The 11,747-nt window shown below is 37.1% G+C and overlaps 1 protein-coding gene across 3 annotated transcripts in view; it reads right to left on the bottom strand.

Annotated features, from left to right (window-relative positions):
- Nucleotides 1-5,010: 5,010 nt before the first annotated feature.
- The window catches only part of NSL1 (NSL1 component of MIS12 kinetochore complex), a 58,759-nt gene continuing 52,022 nt past the window's right edge, over nt 5,011-11,747 (bottom strand). Inside the window, exons 5-6 of one of the 3 annotated variants that reach the window (XM_024133785.2) lie at nt 8,411-8,478; nt 5,011-6,509 (exon numbers count right to left, since the gene is read on the bottom strand). In XM_024133785.2, the coding sequence (XP_023989553.1) occupies nt 6,231-6,509; nt 8,411-8,478 (347 nt within the window). In that variant the 3' untranslated portion in view covers nt 5,011-6,230. Of the gene's footprint in view, nt 6,510-8,410; nt 8,479-11,747 lie in introns of those variants that run through there. The other 2 variants (XM_055084089.1, XR_002893365.3) reach the window with 2 other exon arrangements.

Raw genomic sequence — 11,747 nt, 5'->3', positions numbered from 1 at the left:
TCTGGACATTTCATATAAATGGTGTCATACAAAAGACAGTCTTTTGTGAGTGACTTACCACTTAGCATGTTTTCAAGTTTCATCCACGTTGTAACATGTACTGTACTTCTTATTGCCAAATAATATTCCATCATTTGGATATACCACATTTTATTTACCCATTTGTCAGTTGATAAGACATTTGGGTTGCTGTTACAAATGTTCATGTACAAGTTACTGCACAGACATGCCTTCAGTTCTCTTAGGTTTAGACCTCAGAATTGAATTGCTGGGTCATATGGTAACTGTGTTATCTCTTGATCATTTTGACTCCTCTGTTTTTTCTGCCCTTTCTTTCTGGGAAGGTTATCAATTCGACTTTGGCCCTCTAAATTTATTCTCTTTATTCTTATCTTTGCTTTCTAATTTGCCATCTTCTTTTTGTTTTACTTTGGGGAAATTCTCATGCTATCTTTCAGCTCTCCTACTGAATTTATTTCAACTTTTACACTTCAACTTTTAATTTTTGAGAACTCTTTCTTGTTTACTAAATTCTTTAATAGAATTTTTTGAATGGATGCAGTATCTCCTCTTATCTCTGGGAGAGTAGTAATTATTCTGAACTCTGTTTTGTATTTATCTGTTTTTTGTTTGTTTCTGAGGTCCTAATTTCCCTTTGGTTTTTGTGTTGTTTTCAGTTAACCAATAGGCATTAAGAAACTATCATGGGCCCTGCAGGCACTATTTTAGGTACTTTGTATTTTAGATACAAAGATTCCTGTTTTTGTGGGACTCACAGTCTTTTGGTCTCTGAATTTGGAGGCCTCCTTCAAATGTCTGGCGAATTTCCATTTGTGTTATTTTTTTTTAAAAAACTTACATAAAATAAAATGCAGAAATTAAAGTGTATAGCTCAATGAAATTTTACACATGTATACAGCAATATGAGCACCACTAAGATCAAGATATAGAACATTTCTGTCACCCAAAAAGGTTCCTTGTGCCCATTCCCAGTTAATAATTCCTCTTTCCCCACAGGTTACCATCATGGATTTGTTTTGCCTATTCTGTGATTTCATACACAGTACATACTCTTTCAAGCCAGGCTTCTTTCATTCAATATAATGTCTTTGGGATTCATCCATATTACGTGTATCAGTAGTTTCATCTTTTAAAAAAATTCCCGTGTTGTATTTCATTATGTGTATATGCCGTAACTTATTTTTTCATTCGACCACTGATGGATATTTGGGTTGCTTCCTGTTTTTCATTATGTCTGTTCATTTTTTTTTAATTTTTAAAATTTATTTATTTATGTGGCTGCACCGGGTCTTAGTTGGGGCACACAGGATCTTTGTTGCGGCACGCGGGATCTTTTAGTTGTGGCATGCAAACTCTTGGTTGTGGCATGTGATATCTAGCTCCCTGATCAGGGATCAAACCCAAGCCCCCTGCACTGGGAGTGCAGAGTCTTAGCCACTGGACCACCAGGGAAGTCCCTGTCAGTTCATTTTTGAGAGTAAAATACATACAAAAATGTTTCTGGAAGCTCTACGTAAGTGAGGTTTAGAGACTAAAGTAGAGCTACTGGATTGGCCAGCTGGAAATGTGGTTTGGGACCTCCAAATATCACTGTCTATTAACTCTTTTCTCTGGGGGTTGTTTAGTTTCTCTAAAGAAGGATCATCTAAGATGTGTGGGCCAGGCTGCCAGTATTCTGGAACTTCAAGTCTTACCATTCCAGTGCAGAATTTCATTTTGCCCATTTTTTTGTACTGAGTTTCACCCTTCTCTCCAGGGCATCTTTACTTCAGTTTTTCAGAAAACAAATTTCTTTGGCGAAGATTAATTACTGACAGTGAGTGGAGGGGATAAGGACACAATCTCATTTTCAGGCTACTCCATCTCATCTCAGCCTTTTGTGGTGGTGTAGTGTCCTCCCTTCTTCAACTGTTCAGAGATTCTGGGGGAAAACTGGATTTCTCTTATCAGTGCATCTCTCTGCAGACACTTAGGATTGATCTTCCTCTGATCTGCTAAATCATTTCTCTTTCCTCCATATACTTTCCTTCTTCATATGCTAAGGTTTGGGGCAACATATCTCCTGGTTTCATCAAAAGATGAGTGTGCTTCTCTTTCTTTTGCTATTTTGGGGTAAATGCTACAAAAGGAGGAAAATGGATTCAATGGATTTCCACTTCCTTTCCCCTCATTTGCTGAAATTAATGGCTCCTCATCACCAATTCTAAGAAGTACAAAATTCTTAAGAGTTGATCCTGCTTCTTTCTTCAGGTTCACCTGCAGCAAGCCTCTTTAAACAAGACCCACATAGAGAGACTTACCTGATGGTCCTCCAGTACACAACGCTCCCTCACAACCACTTGCTTTGTTAAATTCTCTCAGGCTGCCAGGAATCTTCCTCCCTGATTATTTGCCTAAAATATTCAAGACTGTTCAAATGTCATCTCCTCCACAAAGACTTCCATGACTTCTCACCAAAGTTCCCTCCACACACATTTATATAGCATTTGCTGCATTGCACGATCATGTTCACATGCTTGTTCTCCTCACTAGAATATGAGATTCTTGAAGACAAGTTTTATCCTATGGGTGTTTTCACTTCCTCTGTTAAACCAAGTAATAATAATGCTTATGGAATGCTTACTATGTATACTATGCGCCAAGTACTAGTCTAAGGACTTTATATTATGAACTCATTTACTTTCCATAATAACACTATAAGTGGATTTTATCATCACACCCATGTTACATATGAGAACACTGCAGTGCAGAGAGGTTAAGCAACTTGTCCAATTCTATTTAATAACAGGAGAGCAGAAATCTGAATGCAGATGATCTGGCTGAGAGACTATGCTCTGAACCTCTCTGACTTTTGAACTGAGTAGTGACTAACAGGAATCTGCTGAATGGATTAATAAATGAATGAAGGTACGTAGGGAAAAACCAAGGCTTTCAATAGTAGTCAAACAAGCTCATTCTTAGAGACAGCTACATTTTGAAGCAAATCAAAAGTTTGATTTCATTGGCTTTGTTCTCTATGCAGCCCAAGCCATAAAGACCCAGAGAAAGAGGTCTAGGAAAAGATTTCTCTTATCTAGTGTTATGGACTAAATGTTTGCTTCCCCTCAAAATCCATAGGTTGAAGCCCTAACCCTGCTCCCACCCTGCCCCCAGTGTGGCTGTATTTGGAGATGGGGCCTCTAAGGAAGTAATTAAGGTCAAATGAGGTTATATGGGTGCAACCCTGATCTAATAAGATTAATGTCCTTATAAGAAAAGACACCAACATCCCCCAACCCCCAATGCACACATGATGGAAGAGAAACCTCACCAGAAACCGAATTTGCCTTGATCATGGACTTCAAGCCTCCAGAATTGTGAGACATTAAATTTCTGTTGTTTAGGCCACCCAGTCTGTGGTATTTTGTTATAGCAACTCAAACCAACTAATACAGTTTCTAATGTCTGAAGTTTGGAAAACACAGATATTCCTTCAGTGTTTTCAGAAACCAGCTGCTTTAACAGTGTTCTCTCTCCAGTGGAACTGAATTTAACCTTCCTGTGTTGTGCTTTTTTGTTTGTTTCGCTTTGGTTTTTGTTGAAAGGAAATTTTAAGACTCCATCCAATCCAGCCTTCTCTTTACCACAGGTAGGTCAATATTTGATTTTCTATTATTTCCTTCAACATTCCCTGCAACTATAAACTTTCTGACCTTTTATCACCTTAGCTAGCTTAGTTCTTGGTCTATGCAGAAACTCAATTTCTCTTCTTAAAAATGTATATTATCAATATTATTACTGATATCAGCCATGTTTATCTTAGTTAATAATGCTAATACATTTTCTTTCCTAATGGTATTTCATTTGTAACTCTGCTATAACTATGGAGTGAAAGTTGGGGCTCTCTGAAAGATTTCAAGTTTCAAGGACTTCCCTGGCAGTCCAGTGGTTAAGACTTTGTGCTTCTAATGCAGGGGGGTGGGTTCGATTCCCACCCCCACCCCCCAACAAAAGTTTCAGCTGCCTGTCTGAGCACTTTAAAAACAACAAAACTTTTTTTAATTACAAAAATTTCCAGACCCAGGAGTAGAAAGATTAGAGCCTCACACAGATCCAACATTATCAAGATTTTTGCCACACTTGCTTAATCTATTCCTTTTCCTTTTTTTTCTTTGCTGACATATTTCAGAACAAATCTAAGACATCAAGTCATTAAACTCTATGTATCTCAATAAAAGGGAGACATTTTCTTATGTAAACACAATGCAATTATCTAATCTAGGAGAATTAACAATAATTCTTTTGTCTGCATGCTTTTGAAGTGAAACTACTCATACAGAATTCTGTACTATGAAAAAGTTAGCACTGCATTTGTATAGCAATATTCTAGAGACTCAAAACAGTTTTAAAGTGAAATTTAGAATGTTCGGAAATGCAAGGTGCTGATCTACCATCTAACTAAAGCTGAGCTCAAGAAGGTCTGAGACAACTCTTAAAAACACACACGGGGGACTTCCCTGGTGGTGCAGTGGTTAAGACTCCATGCTCCCAATGCAGGGGGCCTGGGTTCAATCCCTGGTCAGGGAGCTAGATCCCACATGCATGCCACAACTAAGGAGCCCGTCTGTCACAACTGACAGGGCACAACCAAATAAATAAATAAAATATTTTTTTAAAAAAACAAACACACAGGGGCTTCCCTGGTGGCTCAGTGGTTAAGAATCCACCTGCCAACGCAGGGGACACGGGTTCAAGCCCTGGTCGGGGAAGATCCCACATACCGCGGAGCAACTAAGCCTGGGCGCCACAACTACTGAGCCTGTGCTCTACAGCCTGAGAGCCACAGCTACTGAAGGCCACACGTCTAGAGCCTGTGCTCCACAAGAGAAGCCACCACAATGAGAAGCCTGCGCGCCGCAACTAGAGAAAGCCCGCACGCAGCAACGAAGACCCAATGCAGCCAAAAATAAATAAGTTAATTTTTTAAAAATACACAGTATAAGGTTGAAGTCTTTGTACATTATTTTAATAAAAAACACACTGCTGTGTACAAATATACAGATCTCAAGTTGTAACATTCAAATACAGAATGCGATAAAGTAGCTTTGTAAGTTTTCTTCACTGAGATTTTCTGTCACATTTAGACTTTTATGATTATTAAGACATAATGAACAAGAGAAGTACGGATTTTCCAGCCTCGTGATCAGTAAATTCCTCTGCAAAGGAATGAAGGTATTCAGTCATTAATAGGGAAACAGCTGGCAAATTAGATGACCCTGCCTACATTGTATTAATGTAAGAGACACAATAAGAGATAAGAAACTGCAGTTAATGTTAGAAGTACAGGCAATAAAGCTTTCTCAGACTTCTACCAATGATTATATACTTGATATATAAACATTCTTAAATGTAAAATAGTTCAGTATGATTACATCTATATTTGTTCCACAATGACAATTTGTTTAATGTATTAATCTGATATATATTTTTGACCTGGAGTCATTTAAAAAGAAATAATGAGAAATCCTGAAAAGAAACTATTAGTTCCAAGTCAAATTATGTTTAAAAGTTAAGAGATCTATGGAAAACAAAAGTGTGGGTAAGAAACATTGGCTACATGCCAATTTTTATTTCTAAGAGAAATTTTTACACAAATAATCATCTTCTTTATCTTACAAAACCAAAAAATCCTAAAATTAATCCCACAAATCCAAATTAGCGGAACTTAGAGTAACAAAGTCAGAGCCAGTCTTGTCACCTGCACGCTAATTTGATAAATCAAACTGCTTTGCAGGGGTGGGGGAGGACTGCATCTGCTCCTGTGCAGAACTGATGATGACTTTCAGCCCTTAAATAATGACAACTGTCACACAGCTCTTTTTTTAAAAGAAAGATGTATATCCAGGAAACCCAATGGAATGTTACTTCTGAAATTCCATTAAAGCTGTAAGGCAGCCAAGTGTTGATGGTATTCAAGGACAGTAAAAGTTTGCACTCTTTATGACCATTGACAGGCTTTGTGCCAATATTCAAACAATACGCTTTTCACTATCAATGCAAAGGTGAGGAAAGAAATACAATATTACATCATACCGAGCACAGAGCTACTATATTTGTATAAAAGAATCACTACTTATCTGTTGTTTTAAATGAAGTCCCGTCCAGGCATTAAGCTGGAATCTAAATGTTGACAGTGCCTAATCTCAACTCCCAAGATAAACAAAAAGAGTTTATGTGTCAAGACTGATTCTCTTTGGCCGCAGTGGATACCATTTTCTCTGGGGGCAGTCTTTAGTTCGCTTTCTTCTCAGTACCAAGTCAGTGTCTTTCCTAGCAGAAGTCTCTGCTGGTGTGGTTTCTATTTGTGCTATAAAGCTCTCAGGTTTAACATCTGGTTTCCTACAACAACTGGAAAACACTTCTTGGTGAACTCTCTGGAGCTGGATAACAGGCTGCATCATTAAAACTTGGGAAAATCCATCTCCTTGTTCAATTAATGCAGGCAAGGACTTAAAAAACAAACAACAGTAATACTTAACATTAATCTTAGGTTGAAACGCAAACACAGAGAGATAGACACAACACTTGAGTATTTTAACTCTTCAGGTCAAGGCTTTTTCTAAAACCTAATTTTTTAGGTCATAGATATTCGACTTTACCTTAAAATACCAGTTTTAGCTGAGGAATTTTAACAAAAAGCTAAAACTAAAAAGATATGTTCTGTTCCTATAATGCCTGGTAGTAAAATAAAACTCTGGCAAAACAGGAGGTAACACAATTTCAGAGTTTAAAATTTAATGTCTGAAATTCCATATTTTAGGATAGTAAGTATTTTAGAAATCTTAATTATCAAGAGCAGGGATCAGCACATTTTTCCTGTAAAGGGCCATACAGTAAACGTTTTAGGCTCTGAGGGCCTTTACATCTCTGTCGCAACTATTCAACTTTCCTGTTGTAATGTAAAGAAGCCATAGACAATAAGTAAATGAATGTACATGGCTGTGTTCCAAAATAGTTTTATTTACAAAAGCAGGTGGCAGACTGGATTTTACCCCGTCCCACCACAGTTTGCCAACTCCTGATTAAGAACATGTTATGAGAGAAGGGTGAGTACCAGAAAATCATGGCATCAGTACAAACCACAAAAGAATGTTACAGAAGATGATCAAAACGGAGGAGATTCTGAAGGAGTTTTAAAATAATTTTCATGTACTAGAAATCTAAATATTTTCTGTTTGGGCAAAATAAATGTCAATAATATAAACAATTTTATGATAACAATATTAAAACTCCAAGTTGGATATGCAGTTGATGGAAGAAATTTTCACATATTGAGGTATGGGGAAATCACTCTGGCTTATACATGATTTAGCCTGAACTTTATGCTAACTGAAACAGCCTATCTTGTGGCCTGTCAAACATACACTGTACCTCTGCTTTCATCATTAAAGAAAAGAATTTGTTCATCATCCACTTACATAAAGGGTTAAGCTGCAACCCACAGCAGCCACCCAAGACAGTGAGCCCTCAGGGGAACTCAGTCATTCTGTGCTTTGGATGTACAGGCTTCTAGATAGTTAAGATGCATATTTAAGGATGAATTTCAATGACCCCAGATTCTTGCATCTTCCCATACACAGAAAAAATCCTAAATTCATTAACTTGAGATGTCTGTTCTTTGTGGTTAGCAGTAATCTTTTACCAAGCTGTAACCTTGACCACATTTTTTCCAGCCAAAAAAATTCATATATCCTGGCTCCTCCCCTACCCCTTCGGAGCAGTCCCAGCAGAGCTACTGAGAAGCTGTTTCCTAGGTTATAGTCCTCAGTTTGGCTCTAATAAAACTCTTCTTCTATTCTTATTGTATATTGTTTATTGATTATTTGCATCAACACAGTATAATATAGTGGTTAAGAGTATAGGCTCTGGAGCTAAACATCTAGGGTTTAAATCCTGGCACAATTATTTATTGGGGCAATCTACTTAGCCCCTCTGTGCCTTGGTTTCCTTATCTGTAAAACAGTAGCAGTACCTATCTCAGAGGGTTAGTGTAAGGATTAAATGAGGAAATATAATACATGTAAAGCAGTTAGATGGTGCCTAATCCATACTAAATGCTGACTAAATGTTAACTGGTATTATTATCCACAATTGTTTAACGGATTGCTAACTCTCAGAACTCAAAAATATAACCAACCTTTAAAGAAGCTAGGTATAATACTGGCACATAGTAGGTGCCTAATAAATGGTAGTTATTCTGAATGTTACCGTCACTTAATAAATTCATTAAAGATCTATTTAAAAGACTACTGAGAATTTCTGTTACAACAGACTAAAACACCTATGAATGCTAAAAGCAAACACCTAGCCACACATGTTATTCACTTATAATTCAGTATGTAGCTTTTACCTTCATGGCTTCACTGATCCCCTTAGCTATTGTTTCTCCTCTGCATTTCAAGTTTTCCATACGAGGGGCTGCAAAGAAACCGTCAAACAGTATTTTAGGCTTTTTATCTAATACCAAGTCATAAAAGACATGTAGATGTGATCTGGACAACAGTCTGTTAGGACTCTTCACCTTAGCTCAATCTTTCTTACAATACTTTGTAATCTATTTAAAACAAGTGCCCTATTAAGTTTATCTAGATAAATAAAAAGACTGTGAAAATATTAGAATAGCAGAGAAAAACTTATGGTTATAAGTATAAAATGATAGACAGGGACGTCCCTGGTGGCACAGTGGTTAAGAATCTGCCTGGCACGGGTTTGAGCCCTGGTCTGGGAATATCCCACATGCCACAGAGCAACTGAGCCTGTGCGCTACAACTACTGAGCCTGCGCTCTAGAGCCCACGAGCCACAACTACTGAAGCCCATGCACCTAGAGCCCATGCTCCACAACAAGAGAAGCCACCGCAATGAGAAGCCTGCGCACTGCAACAAAGAGTAGCCCCTGCTCACTGCAACTAGAGAAAGCCTGCGTGCAGCAACGAAGACCCAATGCAGCCAAAAATCAATCAATCAATAAATAATTTTTTAAAAATAAAATAAATAAAATGATAGACAACAAGAGTTGTACTATGAGTAGTCTTAACACTGTGTGTCCCTACAACAGAACCTAAGGTTTGTTCTGCATATTATCTACCACTATGTTTAACATTTTCAAGCACTATCATCACATTTTAAAATAAATATAGGCTAATATTTGGTATCTGTAGTACTCTGAATTTTATAAAAGTAAAACATATTTGAACTTAGAATATACAGTCACACTACATCAAGGACTCCTAGATGGAATTTCTGAAAAAGAAAATGTGGAATAGATTGCCAGTAATATTCATTTTTCTTTCCTTACTTCCTCAATGCTTTTCTTTTTTTTTAAATTATTTGTTTGTTTTTTTGTTTATTTATTTATTTATGGCTGCGTTGGATCTTCGCTGCTGCCCGCGGGCTTTCTCTAGCTGCGGCCAGCGGGGGCTACTCTTCATTGAGGTGCGGGGGCTTCTCATTGTGGTTGTTTCTCTTGTTGTGGAGCATGAGATCTAGGCACGCGGGCTTCGGTAGTTGTGGCACGCGGGCTCAGTAGTTGTGGCACACGGGCTTAGTCACTCTGCGGCATGTGGGATCTTCCCGGACCAGGGCTCAAACCCATGTCCCCTGCACTGGCAGGCGGATTCTTAACCACTGCATCACCAGGGAAGCCCCACTCGATGCTTTTCTGATTCCTAATACATTTTCTTTTCTTCCAATCTGTGTTACAAATGTTCATGCCTACTTCATAACAGAACTGCATATTTAATGATACCTCTGTATAAAAATCCTACTAAAACTCCAAGTGAAACTGGAGATAAGAAAAATCATTCCGTTATGAAATCATCTACAAATTAGTTTTTAGAAGAGTAGTTCTCACTAGAAATTTCTTAAAGTCTAAGCAAGTATATAACTATGTTAAGAAGGCCACAGTTTTACTGACTTCAACAGATTGGCAAATAAGCCAAGCAAAGAATTTCTTTCATAGCTGCTCTTTTTCTTTTCTGACTTTTCTTGGCTCAAAAAAGTGAGAACACATTTAGAAAAAAGAAAATGAATAGCAAAGGCAACTGAGAGATGCCGGAGAGGGTGTGGAGAAAAGGGAACCCTCTTGCACTGTTGGTGGGAATGTAAATTGATACAGCCACTATGGAGAACAGTATGGAGGTTCCTTAAAAAACTAAAAATAGAACTACCATATATGACCCAGCAATCCCACTCCTAGGCATATACCCTTAGAAAACCATAATTCAAAAAGACACACGCACCCCAAATGTTCATAGCAGCACTACTGATAATAACGACGTCATGGAAGCAACCTAAATGTCCATCGAAAGATGAATGGATAAAGAAGATGCGGTACATATATACAATGGAATGTTACTCAGCCTTAAAAAGGAACGAAATTGGGTCATTGTAGAGACGTGGATGGACCTAGAGGCTGTCATACAGAGTGAAGTAAGTCGGAAAGAGAAAAACAAATATGTTTTATTAACGCATGTGTGTGGAATCTAGAAAAATGGTATAGATGATCTTATTTGCAAAGCAGAAACAGAGACACAGATGTAGAGAACAAACATGGATATCAAGGGGGAAGGGGCAGGGTGGGATGAACTGGGAGACTGGGAATGACATATATACACTATTGATACTATGTATAAAACAGATAACTAATGAGAACCTACTGTATAGCACAGGGAACTCTACTCAGTGCTCTGTGGTGACCTAAATGGGAAGGAAATCCAAAAAAGAGGGAATACATGTATATGTATAGCTGATTCACTTTGCTGTACAGTAAAAACACAACATTGTAAAGCAACTATACTCCAATAAAAATTAATTTAAAAAAAAAAAAAGGAAGAGAGAACGGGCACTTAAAGGAGAAAGGCAAAGGCAAAGGCAACATGACAGCCTCACAAAAAGGGTTCTTGACCTTTTTTTGTTCCCAGAGATTTCTCTGGCAATTTGGTGAAGCCTATGGACCCCTTCTCAGAATATTTTTTAATGTATTTATTTTTTTAATTGAGGTATAATGTACATACAGTTAAATGCAGAACTTAAGTTTAGCATTCAATCACCTTTGACAAATGTACACCAAAGACATGGGACATTTCCATCACTCCAGGAAGTTTTCTTGTGCCCCTTTCCCAATCTTCTATGCAAGAAGCAACCACTCATCCGATTTCTATCATTATATGTTAGTTTTGCTTACTCTAGAATTTCAGAACAATGTTTTAAAATATAATTTAAAAATATAATTACTTAAAAATTGTAATAGGTAATATAGGTGCTTCTTTATTAATGATTTAAACAAAAAGATCGAGTGGCAGGTCTAATTACCATAATAAGAAAATATGAGTATAAACAATATTGCGAGGTGTCTGCAACAACTGAAACTGAAAATATCTGTGGCTTCCAGTAGCAAAAAAAAAAAAAAAAAAAAAAAAAAAAAAAAATTACAGGTACTGCTAATACTACCACCATTACCCGCATTCAAAATCGAAGGAAATGCTAAATTTCAGTTTGAGGTTAATAAAAATAACAATGTAATTGTTTTTTTTTGGTGGGGTTGCTCTCTCCTTTCTTTCTTCCTTTCATTTTTTTTATTACTTAAAAAAATTGTTTTTTATTAATTACATTTTATTTTTTATTTTAATAACTTAATTTTATTTTATTTTATCTTCTTTCTTTCTTTCTTTCTTTCTTTCTTTCTTT

The sequence above is a fragment of the Physeter macrocephalus genome, chromosome 4, assembly GCF_002837175.3.
Source record: "Physeter macrocephalus isolate SW-GA chromosome 4, ASM283717v5, whole genome shotgun sequence".
Taxonomy (NCBI): Eukaryota; Metazoa; Chordata; class Mammalia; order Artiodactyla; family Physeteridae; genus Physeter; species Physeter macrocephalus.
Note: the sequence above shows the minus strand (reverse complement) of the source record. Positions and strands in the feature narration are given on the sequence as shown.